The sequence below is a fragment of the Urocampus carinirostris genome, chromosome 3 (genome assembly GCF_059441175.1).
Source record: "Urocampus carinirostris isolate Australia breed hairy pipefish chromosome 3, RoL_Ucar_1.0, whole genome shotgun sequence".
Taxonomy (NCBI): domain Eukaryota; kingdom Metazoa; phylum Chordata; class Actinopteri; order Syngnathiformes; family Syngnathidae; genus Urocampus; species Urocampus carinirostris.
Window position 1 is genome coordinate 9,132,730 of NC_142351.1, and position 16,241 is coordinate 9,148,970.

General features: G+C 38.2%; 1 protein-coding gene across 1 annotated transcript in view; it reads left to right on the forward strand.

Moving 5' to 3' along the window:
* Positions 1 to 8,248, forward strand: part of smc1a (structural maintenance of chromosomes 1A) — a 39,596-nt gene extending 31,348 nt beyond the window's left edge. The window contains exons 20-25 of the mRNA XM_088330567.1: positions 38 to 194; positions 268 to 422; positions 5,609 to 5,760; positions 5,835 to 5,904; positions 5,966 to 6,076; positions 7,969 to 8,248. Coding sequence (XP_088186693.1) covers positions 38 to 194; positions 268 to 422; positions 5,609 to 5,760; positions 5,835 to 5,904; positions 5,966 to 6,076; positions 7,969 to 8,049 — 726 coding nt within the window. The 3' untranslated portion in view covers positions 8,050 to 8,248. The remainder of the gene's footprint in view (positions 1 to 37; positions 195 to 267; positions 423 to 5,608; positions 5,761 to 5,834; positions 5,905 to 5,965; positions 6,077 to 7,968) is intronic.
* Positions 8,249 to 16,241: the final 7,993 nt, after the last annotated feature.

Genomic DNA, 16,241 nt, shown 5'->3' on the forward strand with positions numbered 1-16,241 from the left:
AAGAAAATCAATAAAATCAACATGTTTTGGCTTTCAGGACACCCTGTCAGAGGAGGAAATCAAAGGAGAGACCAACACATTGCAGCAGCGTCTAAACGAGCAGCAAAGCATCCTGCAAAGGATCAGCGCCCCCAACATGAAGGCCATGGAGAAGCTGGAGAGCGTCAGGGACAAGTTCCAGGAAACGAGCGACGGTGAATAGAGGGTCGCCCTCCCCCGTTCTCCCCCCCCCTCACGAACGCGAAACACCGACTGTGGTCTTTTCAGAGTTCGAGGCGGCCCGCAAGAGGGCCAAGAAGGCCAAGCAGGCCTTTGAGCAGATCAAGAAGGAGCGCTTCGATCGCTTCGACGCCTGCTTCGACTTTGTGGCCACCAACATCGACGAGATATACAAGGCGCTCTCGCGCAACAGCAGCGCCCAGGTTGGTCCGAAAAACTTCCCAAAGTAAACGAAGCTGAAAAACCAGATCTGTTTTTCTCAAGTAGTTCTGTCAAAAACCTGGTCTAGTGTGCTGTGTCCTGAAATCTGAAAAATGACACTTAAAATTGATGGCCGACAAGACTTGGGCAGTGTTCTCGTTCGCCCGCGTCCCTGCGTCCTAGACGCATCATTTTTGCTGGGGACGCATCGTCTCAAATCAACGTGCGTCCCCGGGACACAACCTTTTTGCCACAAAATTGTCATTATTACCCGATTACTTTTTTTTTTTAAACAAAGATTTACTGCACTCCAAACTTTTCGTCAGGCAGATCCGGCAGATGTTGTTTTGGTCTCGCGGTTCGAGTTTTCGTCTGCACGCCGAGCTCGAGTTGTGTGGTGAAAAGTCCGTCTCTTTTTAGAGAACCGGCTTTTTCAGCTCAACTCATTCAAGAGAGCCGGCTCTCAAACGGCTTTTTTTTTAACAAAGATTTACTGCACTCCAAACTTTTCGTCAGGCAAATCCGCCATTGTTGTTTCGGTCTCGCGGTTCGAGTTTTCGACTGCACGCCGATCTCGGCTAACGAGATCTCGTTGTGTAGTGAAAGGAAGTCCGTCTTTTTTTTAGAGAACCGGCTTTTTTGGCTCAACTCGTTAAAAAGAGCCGGCTCTCAAACGGCTCACTTGCTTTGATGATTGATATTACGAATTATGTTGTATAAAGAAGTTAAGAAAAAAGGAAGTATAAAAGGAGAAAATTTAAAAAAAGACAGGTTTGTGGTTATCCCTTTGATCTGTATTACCAACAATAATTTGATGCAGAAAATGAATTAATAATTTGATGATTAAAACTGAATGAATATATAGATTTTATTATATTATTAGTCACCGATTTACAATGTCAATCTCGATAACACTAAATTTTGGGGACCCATAGATCACTGTTGGGACCCATAGATTTTTGAGCATGCGAGTCCCCGGGACCCATCACTTTTCACAGCTAAAATGAACACTGCTTGGGTCAACCTAAGGGGGCGGACAGGGGACGAAAGGCAGAACATCACCATGTGCCCCTTCCCTTGCAGGCCTGCTTGATGATCGCATGCAGATATTTGATGTGATTAACACAAATAAAACTCACAATAGTTAGTTTTCCTCCAAGCTTGCCTGTATAGGTACATTTCTCAAACGAAACATTTCAAAATCAGGAATCATCTAACATCGGCCTATCATGACATCAGAGCACCGCTATAGATTTTTTTATTACAATGGGAAAAATCTCGTCAGTCGGCTTCGGTAATCTAATCAATAAGTGAAAAGAAAAGAGTCGTCCTTTTGGGTAGGGTGCGGCATGTGAGTCTCTAGACCAGAGGTGTCAAACAGGCGGCCCGCAGGCCAGATCAGGCCCGCTAAGGGATTGAATCCGGCCCGCGAGACAACACTCAGAGAAGCGCAAGAGAAAAACAAGCTGCAGGTTGAAATATGTCAACTTGATGTTGCCAAAGCCAGGTGCCTCGAACAAAGACACTGTACTTGTATTTATTTCTCTGTCTCTTCTCTCTTTCTCTTTCTTTCTTTCTTTGTCCCCCACCCACTTTTCTTCTACTCTGTCTCTTTCTCTCTCTGTCTTTTAACCTCTTTTGCTCTAACTTCCTTTTTTCCTTTTCTCTCTTTTCTCTTTCTCTCTTCATTCCCTTCACACTTTCTTTTCTCTCCTTCTGTCTTTCTATTTCTCTTTGGATTTCTTTCTTCCTCTCCCTTTCTTTTCCCCCTCTCTCACAACTTTTTATCTTTTGTTTCTCACGCTTTTTCCCTCTCTCTCTTTTTCTTTCTTTGTCCCGCCCTCTCTCCTTTTCCCTCCCTCTTTCTCTTATTTCTTTATCTCTCTTTTTCTTTCTCTTTAATCCACTAGTCCGGCCCCCGACAGAGTGATTGTTCTATCGTGTGGCCCACGAGTTAAATTGAGTTTGACACCCCTGCTCTAGACGGATTGCAAAAGGGGGAGCAGTTTCTGTAGGAGTAAAAGAAAGACGGGGTTTCCTTAGCTAGTGAGAGACTTCTCTTTACAGTAATCAAGATGAAACATATAAAGATTTAAGTACCGTATTTTCCACACTATAGGGCGCACCCCAAAAAAATAGTTTTTGGTCCTATATTTTCCATACATAAGGCGCACTGTATTATAAGGTGCATGGTCTGCTTTTGAAAAAAATAAAGGCTTTTAAGTGCGCCTTATAGTGCGGAAAATACGGTATTAATTTTACTTGTGTTGGGAATTATCAAAAATGTATCTTTTACCAAATTGTTCGAATTAGTTATCTGACTCCATTAACCAAACACAACCTACACTCACCCAACAATCATGCGCGCTCGTTTTTTGAGGGAAAAGAAATGACCAGGAAAGCCGACATTTTCACACGGGGGGGCGGATTTATTTTCCTTAACGGAAGAACTAAGTGTACTCAGGAGACGGCCGAAGAAGTGACCTTAGAGTGTGTGTGAAGCCTCCCTCTCAAGTCCTTTTAGCTTTCTCATATTGGCCCACGTCTCCACGCAAGATGGCGTCTCGGCTCCCCCCATGGGCGTGCCAAGCAGTTGTTTTGCGCCCAACGTTCTCACAACACAGCGCCTTGATGTCTGGCTTCCCAAAACAACATTATCCTGTTATCAAAATTCCCTAGACAAAATATTGTACATTGTACAACAGCCTGCCCTGACCTTGTACATTGAACTAAAGCCCACTCAGTGAAAAATCTTCATTGCATTAAACTGAGTCAATCGTATAAAATCCTTTATAGTTAAATGTATAAAATCCTTTACTTGAAAGCATTAACCGTACCTGTGAGTTGAGATTTTGTGTTTGATTACTGTTGCAAAAATGACTCCTTTTTGGGTGGATTTCTTGGATTACAGAGTACCGAGGTAAGTCAAGACAAGTCCTGTTTATTTGTGACGCCCTTAATCACAAGGAGTCTCCAAGGGCTGCTCAGAGCACAGAATATTGCAAATCAGACTATTATGACACCATCCCCTGACCTAAAACCTACATGAGGGCAAGGAAAAACTCAAACCTCAATCTAAAGAAATTCAAAAAACCTTGAAGTCTTCACAGAGCAGGCGTATCATTTTTAAGTCGACTTGTTCTATTTCTCCATTTTATCTGCGGTCTACTGAGTCAAACAGCCGAGGAACAAGGCAACAATTTCAAACATTTACAAGCACTTTTCAAACCTTGAAAACACAACATTGAAATCGAAGCATTTTCAAGGATTTCAAGCACATGTACAAAGCCTGATGATTGCAAGTCTTCCTTATTAAGCGATTACTAATCTTACAAAACACAACACGGCACCTATTTACTCACAGCAAGACAAACTTTGCAGAATATCGTGACAATATTAGCAATCTACGAGGACGTTATTGTCTGCAAAAAAAAGATCATTTTGAGCTCATTCTAGGCATTTTTTGAGAAAAACAAAGATACTTCATTAAAGAATGATGAAAAGGTTAAAGGAACAGTGTGTATTTTTTAACCACTGGGTCTTCCTGCAATCGAAGTCTCATAATGACCAAACCACGCCACCATTCTCCCCCATTTATTTCCCCTTTTGCGATGTATTTTTTAAAATGCATGTTAATGAGATAATTCATGTACTTCTGATTATTTAAATCGATAATTTCTCATCTCATCAGCCGTACCGCTTATCCTCATTAGGGTCGCGGGGGGGCTGGAGCCCATCCCAGCCATCTCCAGGCAGTGGGCAGGGGACACCCTGAACCGGTTGCCAGCCAATCGCAGGGCACACAGGGACAGACAACTCATTCGCTCATTCACACCTAGGGACAATTTGGACCGGCCAATTCACCTGAAATGCATGTTTTTGGAACGTGGGAGGAAACCGGAGTGCCCGGAGGAAACCCACGCAAGCACGGGGAGAACATACAAACTCCGCACAGGAAGTCTGGAGCTGGATTTGAACCCACGACAGGTTCCCATGACATGAACTGTGCCGCACAAGCGCTAACCACTGCGCCGCCGTGCTGCCCAAATCGATAATTTATTACACTAAATAATACACTGTGCCTTTAAAACTGAAGGAAAATCCGAAATTACCGAAAAAATCTTACCGAAAAAAATCAGTTACCTCCTGGGCTACAGGGCGCCTGATAAGAAAAACTTGCTCTACTTTAGGGGTGTCAAACTCATTTTAACTCGGGGGGGCCACACGATAGAACAAACATTCTCTCGGGGGCCGGACTAATAAATTAGAGAGAAAGGAAAAAAAAGAGAAAGAAATAAGGAAAAGAGAGGGAGAGAAAAGGACAGAGGGTGGCACAAAAAATGTCTGAAAGGAAGAAAGAGAGAAATGCGAGAAAAGACAGCGAGAAAGACGGGAAAGAGAACGAGAGAGGGAGCGTGAGAATAAGAGATGAAGTCGTGAGAGAGGGGGAAAAGAAAGGGAGAGGAAGAAAGAAATCAAAGTGAAATCGAAAGCCAGAAGGAGAGAAAAGAGAAAAGAAAGCGCAAAGGGTATGAAGAGAGAAAGAGAAAAGGAAAAAAGGAAGTTGGAGCAAATAGAGGTTAAAAGACAGAGAGAGAGAAGGAGACAAAGAGCAACAAAGGAAGAGAAAAAGAGAGACACAGAGAGTGAAAGAGACAGAGTGGGAGAAATGGGGTGGAAAAGAAAGAGAGAGAGAGAAACAAAAGATAAAAAGTCGTGAGAGGGGGGAAAAAGAAAGGGAGAGGAAGAAAGAAATCAAAGTGAAATAGAAAGCCAGAAGGAGAGAAAAGAGAAAAGAAAGCGCAAAGGGTATGAAGAAAGAAAGAGAAAAGGAAAAAAGGAAGTTGGAGCAAATAGAGGTTAAAAGACACAGAGAGAGAAGGAGACAAAGAGCAACAAAGGAAGAGAAAAAGAGAGACAGAGAGTGAAAGAGACAGAGACAGAGTGGGAGAAAAGGGGTGAGAGAGAGATACAAGTACAGTGTCTTTGTTCGAGGCACCTGGCTTTGGCAACATCAAGTTGACATATTTCAACCTGCAGCTTGTTTTTCTCTTGCGCTTCTCTGAGTGTCGTCTCGCGGGCCGGATTCAATCCCTTTGCGGGCCTGACTTGGCCCGCGGAACGCCCGTTTGACAACTGTGCTCTACCTCATCAACCGTATTTGTTTTTGTTTCTTTTCTGGCGGTAGGCGTTCCTGGGGCCGGAAAATCCAGAGGAGCCGTATCTGGACGGCATCAATTATAATTGCGTGGCCCCCGGGAAGCGTTTCCGGCCCATGGACAACCTGTCCGGAGGGGAGAAGACGGTGGCCGCCCTGGCTTTGCTCTTCGCCATCCACAGGTGAGTCCCTCAGGTGAGCACCAGATTTATGGGATTCCAAACCCGGCTCATCCATTTCCCCCGCACTTCCTCAGTTACAAGCCGGCCCCTTTCTTCGTATTGGACGAGATCGACGCGGCGTTGGACAATACCAATATCGGAAAGGTGGGTTCGACGTCGCTGGGTTTGGTGGTCTTGTTGCTAACGGGTGTTTTTTTCGCTGAAGGTGGCCAATTACATTAAAGATCAGTCCATGCAGAATTTCCAGGCCATCGTCATCTCCCTCAAGGAAGAGTTTTACACCAAGGCCGACTCGCTCATCGGCGTCTATCCGGAGGTTAGTTTTTCCTCACTTATTGTTTGCCAGATTGGCGATCTAGATTTTATTCCTCAAATTATACGTTTAATATTTTCAAATGTACAGTGGAACCTGGGTTTTCGAACGCCTCTCAGTCGGAACAAATCGGAGTCCGACCAAAAATTTCGAGAAATTCTTGCTTCGCTGTTCGGTCAAAAAAATCGGAGTTCGAACGCCGGTACGCTAGGGTGCGATGCTGAGCGGCGTACGGGTGTAGATCGCTCTTCGCGTGACCAACTGTTATCGCGTGCGGGCGTGCTTCGTTTTGCTTTCGCTTTTAATATCGGTGAACGGAGTGTTTTAGCCCCTAATTATGCCTCCGAAGAAAGTCAGTGCAAGCAGCAAAGTTGCTACGGGTGAAAAAAGAAAAGTAGTGCGTACAACTATTGCATTTAAGAAAAAAATAATAGCAAAATATGAAGGAAGTGTGTGAGTGTCTGATCTTGCTAGGGAATACAGCATGGCTAAATCTACGATCAGGTAAGAAATCCTATTCATAATTCTTTTCTTTATCTTTTTTTTTTATTTTTACACGTTCATGTTAGCGTAATCTTTCGTGCGGAAGATGACGATAACGCGAACGTACGATTAGCCTGGGTTAGCTATATGTTTACGTTGAACATTCAAGGTAAACATTGAGGGTGTTGGAACGGAGCCCCCTTTCCAATGAACCGCTCACCACTTGTTGTGGAGACCCGGGTGCTAAATGACGTGTAAACGTCCTGATTTTTTTTATTTTTACAAGTTCATGTTAGCGTATGCTTTCGTACGGAAAATTACGATAACCCGAACGTACGATTAGCCTGGGTTAGCTTCATGTTTACGTTCATGGTAAACATTCAGGGTGTTGGAACGGATTAAAACGATTTACATTATTTTTAATGGGAAAAATGATTTCGGTGATCGAACAAATCGGTTTTCGAACAGGGTTCTGGAACGGATTATGGTCGAGAACCGAGGTTCCACTGTACTTTGATTTTTCATGTTTTTAGACATGTTGCAATAATCTTTAAAAGGTCTTTTTCCGGGCGTTTTATTCTTTTTATTTTACTTTGTTTTTTGGGGTTTCAGGCATGTTGCAACATGTTTTTTTCAGATTTTGTTTTGTTGCAGAAAATTTTGTATTTTTTTCAGGCATGTTGCAATAATTTTTGTTTATTTTCTAGTTTTTAATTACTTTTTTTCTTTATCTCTTATCATCAATTGTATTTTTTTTTACTTTTTCGATGTGTTATTAATGTATTATTAATTTGTATACGTATTAATTTTTTCTTTTCAGGCATGCTGCAACATTTCTTTAAAAAGTCTTATTTTCATTTTTTCATACATGTCGCATCACTTGCTTTATTTTTTTTGCATTTATTTATATTTATTTTTCCAGGCAAGTTGCAACCATTTTTATTTTTATTTTTTTCTTGCATGTTGCAACATTTTTTACTTTTTTACATATTTTTATATTGTTTATTTTTTTTCAGTTGTTAGGCAACATTGTTTTTTTCTATTATTAGTATTCTCTGTTTTCCAGCATGTTGCAACAGATTTATAAAAATACACATATATACATATATAAAATGTACTTTTTTTTTTTTATTGTATCGATATTTATTGGTCTCCTTCCATTTACTTCTTTGTGAGTGATAAATACGTAAAAAAACACAGATTTCAAGAAGGAGGGCAAATAGTTTCTCACGGCACTGTAACCAAACGTTCATTCTCTTCAATTAAATTTGCTAGCAATACGGCAATTCAGTTCCAGTTCACTGTCTCTGAGATATTTTGTCGCCTTGTCAGCCCTTTTTTTTTTTTTTTTTTTTTTTTTTTTTTTTTTTTTTTTTTTTTTCATTTTTCTGATTGTTTTTTTCTGTCCACAGCAAGGAGATTGCGTCATCAGCAAAGTGCTTACCTTCGACCTGTCCCAGTACGCCGACGCCAACCCCAATCCTAACGAGTAAAAACACAAACATTCCCTTGTATTCGTTCTTTTCTCCTTTCCCGGAAAGTTTTTGTAGTATTTTCTAGCCGGCGTCTGCTCGTATGTCCCGCCACTCTTCATTTTCTGGTTTTACGGAGTAGTTGTAGTCCGCTTTCCAATTCTCCCGGGGTCTTTTGCGCACCGATTCGCTTTTTATGAATAAAACGGGATTCTAAATGGTCTCATTTCTATTTCTGTTTCTTTTATGTGGAGCGGCAGAAGTAAAGCGGTGGTCTTGGGAACAAAGAGTCACAGGGTTCGTACAGGTGCCCGAAATCCTTAAAATGGTTGAATGTTGTTCTCAAGGTCAGGAAAATGCTTGAATTTTGGATGAAGTTCTTAAAATGATTTCCGTTGCCCCGTTTACTGGAAGATTTTTTTTAAGGGGTCTAAAAATGACACTGATGGTTGCCCCAGCGTTACTGCCCCCTAGTGTCTCATCCAAGAAAACAGGTTTTTTTAGACGAGTCATGGGAATTCCGGCTCTTTCGGCTCAGCTTACTGGAAAAAAGATGGCTGTTTTGGCTCCCAGGGTTTATTTTTTATTCCATAATAGCAAAAATAATTAAACATGACGCACAAAATTAAAATATTCAAGTCAAGTCATGTTTATTTGCATAGCCCTTAATTGCAAGGCGTTTCAAAAGGCTTCACAGACCACAGATTATTGCATATATATCTAATGCCATTTCTCCCACCCAGAAATCAAGAAAGGAAAATTAGGGAAAAGAAATGGAGAGAGAGTCAAAGAGAAAGCAAGAAAGAAAGAGTAATAGTAGGAGAAAGAGGAAAAAGAGAGAATAAGAGAAAAAAGAAGAGTGAGGACAAGAGACAGATAGTAGGTGGAAGAGAGAAGAAAAAGAGAGGATAGAGAAAGGAAGAGTTAAGAGAAAAGAGGGGAAATTGAGTGAAAGACATTGAGAAGGGAGTGAAAGAGTCAAGGAGAGACAGAGGGAGAAAGAAAAAGACAGAAAGAGACAAATGGAAGATGAAAGAGAAAAAGAGACAAAAAGAGCTGAAGAAAGAGAGAAAGAAATATACAGAGGGAGCGAGAAAAAGAAAAGATAGTTACATGTGCTTTGGGGGCGTCGTCTGGCTTTATTTAAAACTGTTGTTTGTTTTTTGCCTTTTTTTTCTCTTGAGCTTCTCTCTGCCCGGTCTCGTGGGCCGGATTCAATTTGTTGGCGGACCTGAACTAGCCCGCGGGCCGCATGCTTGACACCTATGCTTTAAAATAAAAAAAAGCGGTTCATGGAACAATCCGACCCGAGAAAATGAGTGAATCAAAATTATTTCAGAAATAAGAAATGAATGTACCGTATACAATTTTAGATTTTTACGCACTGAAAAGATTTAAAGTCGAACAACACAAAATCCCTAAAATTATATATAAATATGAATTATTCAGTGCTATGAATATATGACAAAAAACTATTTCCAGTTCTATTTTCACCAATCCAAACAGTGAACTTCTAAATTACAGGCAAAAATTATCCACCAAAATAATGAATACAAAAAGCTCAAGATTGTTGTGGAATGTGGACAATAACTAATGATAAGTATGTAGGCATCTGGTGAAGGTCGAGGGATGACGTTGTTGCCGGGGCGGACGAGCTTCACGAGATATCTTAACTTTATCGAGAACACTATAAAAGCCAATGTTGAACATCTGGAACTTTGAACGTGTCCTGAATGCAGTAAAGCGCGTTCCCTTTTTGTCATATCGCCTCTCTGCGTATATTTTTGGGGCGAGGCCCAACGACGTTCTCTCCAAGAAGATCAGCAGTCAAGAATTGAAGATCGAATGCACTCTGCCTCAAAGCAGTCCATATCATTCAAGTGAGTCAAAATTGGATGAAATAAAGAGCGTTCCCTCTCTGCCATATTTCGTCTCTGCGTATATTTTGGGGCGACGCCCAACGACGTCCTCACCAAAACCGAACCCTCAGAAATAAAATGTGACATTTTCGGGGCTTTCGGGCTGCTCCGGGAAAATCAAGCTCATTGGTCGGGGTCGGGTCAGGCTGGATTTTTTTAGTCCCGATCTTACCGCTTTACCTTTGGGCAAGACACTGAACCCCCTAATGCCCCCAACAGGCAGGTCGTTTATTTGTGTGAATGGGTAAAAGTGTGAAGTGCATTGTAAAGCGCTGGGGGTCCTCAGTAACTGCTATATACATGCAGTATTATTTTCACTTGATGTTTTTGTTTTGTTGGATTTTGGGGTATTTTTCACGTTTAAATATTTTTTTCACTATAAATTGTTTTGATGTTTTTTAGTTGATACTCAATTTTTTTTTCCGGTAAATTTTACTTGATATTTCTTTTCAGTGGGTATCAGTTCATGTTTTTGTTTTTATTGGATCATTTTTCTTATATTTCTGCTTAAAGTGGACTTTTTTACTATATTTTAATTGTGGTATTCGACAGGTTATTTTCGGTTGATATATGTAATTTTAAATTGATTTGGTTTATGATTTTGTTTTATTTTCTGCAGATTTTTTTCAGTTCATTTTTTTCTACCACCGGTTATTTTCTTCTGAAACAAATTTCACTTGTTATTTTTGTTTTAGTGGACTTTTTTTGGAGTTGATATTTTTGTTTTACAATGGATTTTCTTTGTTTTTTTTGTGTGTGTGAATAAAAGATAAAAAGTAGTTCTTTTTGGGAAACACATTCAGGTGGAGACTGCTTTATTAGCTCTTAGCATAACATGAGTTTGTCAATCAAGCGTGCGTGTTAGGGACTTGAGATGGAGCATAAATAATCATGCTAAAAGGAAAGGCTGAGTGATTAGCTGTTGCCATAACACGAGTTTGTCATTCTGGCTCTAAAAGAGGGTTGCCAACACTTTTTTTTCCAGTTGATATTTTTGATTTTTCAGTGGGGTTTCCAGTTCATATCTTTTCTGTTCATATTTTTTCACTTGATATTTTAGTTGTTTTGGGGAGTTTTTTGGGGTTTAATTTTCACTTCATAATTTGTTTTTAGGTGCATTTTCTTTACATTTCACTTTATATTCTTTTTTATTTGACTTTTTCATCCGTTGATTTTTTTTCCCCTAGTGGATTTTTTTTCTGTTTATATTTTTTCTCTTAATATTTTAGTTGTTTGGGATTTTTTGGGTTTAATTTTCACTTCAACATTTCTTTCTAGGTGCATTTTTTTTAAATGTCACTTTATATTCTTTTTTATTTGACTTTTTCATCCGTTGATTTTTTTTATCCCCTAGTGGATTTTTTTCTTTTTATATTTTTTCACTTGATGTTTTAATTGTTTTTGGTTTTTGGGGGTTTAATTTTCACTTCATAATTTGTTTTTAGGTGCATTTTCTTTACATTTCACTTTATATTCTTTTTTATTTGACTTTTTCATCCGTTGATTTTTTTTCCCCTAGTGGAATTTTTTTCTTTTTATATTTTTTCACTTGATATTTTAATTGTTTTTGGTTTTGGGGGGTTTAATTTTCACTTCATGATTTGTTTTTAGGTGCATTTTCTTTACATTTCACTTTATATTCTTTTTTATTTGACTTTTTCATCCGTTGATTTTTTTTCCCCCTAATGGATTTTTTTTCTGTTTATATTTTTCACTTGATATTTTAGTTGTTTTGGGTTTAATTTTCACTTCATAATTTGTTTTTAGGTGCATTTTTTTAATTTCACTTTATATTTTTTGGGGGGGAATTTTTAATCCGTTGATTTTTTTTTTTGCCCCAGTGGATTTTTTTTTCTGTTTATATTTTTTAATTTGATATTTTAGTTGTTTTGGGGTTTAATTTTCACCTTATAATTTGTTTTTAGGTGCATTTTTTTATTTCACTTTATATTTTTTTATTTGACTTTTTAATCTGTTCATTTTTTTTGCCCTAGTGGATTTTTTTGTATATATATTTTTTCACTTGATATTTTAGTTGTTTTGGTTTTTTGGGGGGTTTAATTTTCACTTCATCATTTCTTTTTAGGTGCATTTTTTTTAAATGTCACTTTATATTCTTTTTTATTTGACTTTTTCATCCGTTGATTTTTTTCCCCCTAGTGGATTTTTTTTCCTGTTTATATTTTTGCACTCGATATTTTAGTTGTTTTGTGTTTTGGGGTTTAATTTTTGCTTGATAATTTGTTTTTAGATACATTTTAAAATTTTATTTCACTTTATATTCTTTTTGGGACTTTTTCGTCTGTTGATTTTTTTTTCCCCACCCATGTTTTTTCTTTTTTTAAGTTTTCTTTTTATCCCCTTCGATTGAAACTTTGTGACCCGCGGGACATTCCTTTCTAAAAGAAGAGTTTAACAGGGGGGGCTCGCTTGCCACATTTCTGCAGGGTCCTGCCAAGTCACAGCTGCAGCCCTTTAGGAGAGGCACAAACAAACCCCTCAGATTTGCAGTCATCATTGCTAGCATGAAAACGTAGCTCTCCAAATGCTAGGCTATCTCCGTCATTTGAATGAGGTGTGTTGGGGAGGGGGCCGGTTAAGTCACAGCTTCAGCTGTCTAATAGAAGCGTAATAATAGACCCTTTGAGACTTCTCGTCGGGGCGGCAGTGGCTCAGGAGGTAGAGCGCTCGTCTTGGGATCAAGAGATCGCAGTTCGAATCCCGGCTCCTCCGTGTTATATGTCGAAGTGTCCTTGGGTAAGACACTGAACCCCTAATACCCCCAATAAGCAGGTTAGCGCCTTACATGGCTGCACGGCCGCTATTGGGAAATGTGAAGCACACTGTAAAGCGCTTTGGGAAGTCTTGACTTGAAAAGCGCTATAGAAATGCAGATCATTTCATTTAAAGAGCCAAGAAAAATAAAACTCTTCAGGGCCTGCATGGATATGTAGCGATTTAAATCAGGGTTCGTACGGATGCTTGAAATCCTTCAAAATGCTTACACTAAAATGTTTTTTTAAGGTCGGGAAATTTCCACAGACAGTCAGGAGATCATTTCTCCGTCATGCCGTGAGGCTCTTTAATCCCACCCGGGGGAGTAAATGCCACCCCCACATATGCATGTTACCCTATTCTTACTACAGTGTGTATTTTCCGTGGCACTATTTAAATACTCTATATCATCACGTTATATTGGGTATTTTTGTATTCTATATCTTTTATTATTTTATTTTTCAACACAAGGATAATGCTGGAAGTGGGAATTTTCCTACGGGGATGAATAAAGTATATCTATCCCTCTATATCTATCTCTATCTCTCCATCTATTTCTATCTATATCTATCTCTATCTCTCTATCTCAGCCACAGAAACACCGGCACGCAATAAATAAATGAATGAATCATGACAGCTCCTCCAGCGGAAAAAAAAAAATCGTCCTTTCCACCCAGCGTGGACGGATGGCTGGGGCTTTTTTTTTTTCCAAAAAAAAATGACCGTGCTGTTTGTGCATTATGCCTCAAGAGCGTTGTACGTCGCACAGCAAGTTTTAAACGTCACGAAACATGAACATGAATTCAAGGATGAGTCTGACAAGGCGGAGACGTTAAAACGCGCTGTGTCCAGGTACGGCAAACAAACACAGACCCCGAAGACCTTTGTCACTGCTAAAAACGCCACCACTGAAGCAAGCTATCACATTGCTCACTGCATAGGAAAGCACAGAAAACCATTTACCGATGGCGAATATTTTAAAGAAACGTGTGTGTGTGTGTGTGTGGACGTGCCATCTGCTTTGCTGGTGTTATTTCAATTTTTCATATTTTCTGCAACAAGATATCATTGATGGATGGTATGGTAACTGTCCATATTACTTGTTTTTGATTGTAGAAGAAAAGGTTGCTGACATATTTGAATTGAAAGTTTTTACTTTTTTGATGTTTGAATGTATCCTTTCGTATCAGTACTTCCCCAGCAACGGACTTCCCACGAATAAGCCCTCGTCTTATCACAGATCCTTCAAAAGACAGCTGCATCCGGTTTTGGCAAACGTCTCTTGCCATGTGAGTAAGTTTCATTTTGCAAATACACACCCCAGTGTGTAATATCTGACCACTAGGTGGCACTGTATTGTCTAATGCAGTGATAAAATACTGTGGTTGTTAAGACAATATTAAACAAAAAAATTTGGGGGGAAAAAAATGTGTTTTAGGTATCCTTTATTAACAAAGAATTTAACAACAATAAAATTATTTTGAAAAATCTGTTTTTTTTTTTACAGATTTAGAAAAAAATCAAAGAAATTTAGGGATTTTTAATCCTCAAAATCAAAATAATTTGAGAAAAATTGAAACCGAAACATTCTGAAACAAATAAAAGCAATTTTGGGATTTTTTTTGTTCACATAATCAAAATTATTTTGAAAAATCAAAGTATTTTTTTCAGATCTATCATTTAGAAAGATTTAAGCAAAAACTTTTAGAAAAAAATAAAAGCATTTTGGGGATTTTTCATTCACAAAAACAAAATGATTTTGAAAAATCGTTTTTTTTACAGATTTAGGCAAAAACATTTTGAAAAAAATCAAAGAAATTTAGGGATTTTTTTATCCTCAAAATCGAAATAATTTTTGAAAAATCAACGCGTCAACAGATCTCTCATTAAGAAAAATTAAAACCGAAATAATTTGAAGAATAAAAGCATTTTAGGCAGTTTTCATTCGCAAAAACAAAATTATTTTGAAAAATCATTGTTTTTTTCGGATCTATCATTTAGAAAGATTCAAGCAAAAACTTTTGGAGAAAAAAAGAATTTTGGGGGATTTTTCATTCACAAAAAAACAAATTATTTTGAAAAATCATTGTTTTTTCGGATCCATCATTTTGAAAGATTTAAGCAAAAACTTTTTGAAAAAAATAAAAGCATTCTGGGGATTTTTCATTCACAAAAACAAAATGATTTTGAAAAAATCAGTGTTTTTTCGGATCCATCACTTAGAAAGATTTAAGCAAAAACTTTTAGAAAAAATAAAAGCATTTTGGGGGTTTTTCATTCGCAAAAACAAAATTATTTTGAAAAATCATCGTTTTTTCGGATCTATCATTTAGAAAGATTTAAGCAAAAACTTTTTGAAAAAAAATAAAAGCATTCTGGGGATTTTTCATTCACAAAAACAAAATGATTTTGAAAAAATCAGTGTTTTTTCGGATCCATCACTTAGAAAGATTTAAGCAAAAACTTTTAGAAAAAATAAAAGCATTTTGGGGGTTTTTCATTCGCAAAAACAAAATTATTTTGAAAAATCATCGTTTTTTCGGATCTATAATTTAGAAAGATTTAAGCAAAAACTTTTTGAAAAAAAATAAAAGCATTCTGGGGATTTTTCATTCACAAAAACAAAATGATTTTGAAAAAATCTGTTTTTTCGTATCCATCATTTAGAAAGATTTAAGCAAAAACATTTTGAAAAAATAAAAGCAATTTGGGGATTTTATATTGACAAAATGTTTTGTTTTTGTTTATTGGATCTATCATTTAGAAGAACTTGAACACTTCATTGACAACAACGTAGAGAACATTGTTTACAAAGAAAAATCCCTGAAGGAGCAGCCAAATCTTGAGGGAAGCAAAGGAGAAATCGAATCGAAGACCAATGCTCGGATATAGAAGAGTGCCTCAGCAAGAACAATTCAAAGAAAGCCTTCTAGTGCGTGAGTGTGTGTGTGAATGGGTGAGTGTAAAGCACATTGTAAAGTGCTTTGGGAGGTCATCAATGACTTGAAAAGCTCTATATAAATGCAGACCACTTATCATTTAGCATCTTGATTATCCTCAAAACATTTGGAGGCAGACTCCCTATTGGTGTGTGAGTGTGTGTGTGAATGGGTGAGTGTAAAGCACATTGTAAAGTGCTTTGGGAGGTCATCAATGACTTGAAAAGCTCTATTTAAATGCAGACAATTTACCAATTAGCATCTTGATTATCCTCAAAACGTTTGGAGGCAGACTCCCTATTGGTGTGTGAGTGTGTGTGTGAATGGGTGAGTGTGAAGCACATTGTAAAGCGCTTTGGGAGGTCATCAATGACTTGAAAAGCTCTATTTAAATGCAGACAATTTACCATTTAGCATCTTGATTATCCTCAAAACGTTTGGAGGCAGACTCCCTATTGGTGTGTGAGTGTGTGTGTGAATGGGTGAGTGTGAAGCACATTGTAAAGCGCTTTGGGAGGTCATCAATGACTTGAAAAGCTCTATATAAATGCAGATGATTTAGCATCTTGATTATCCTCAA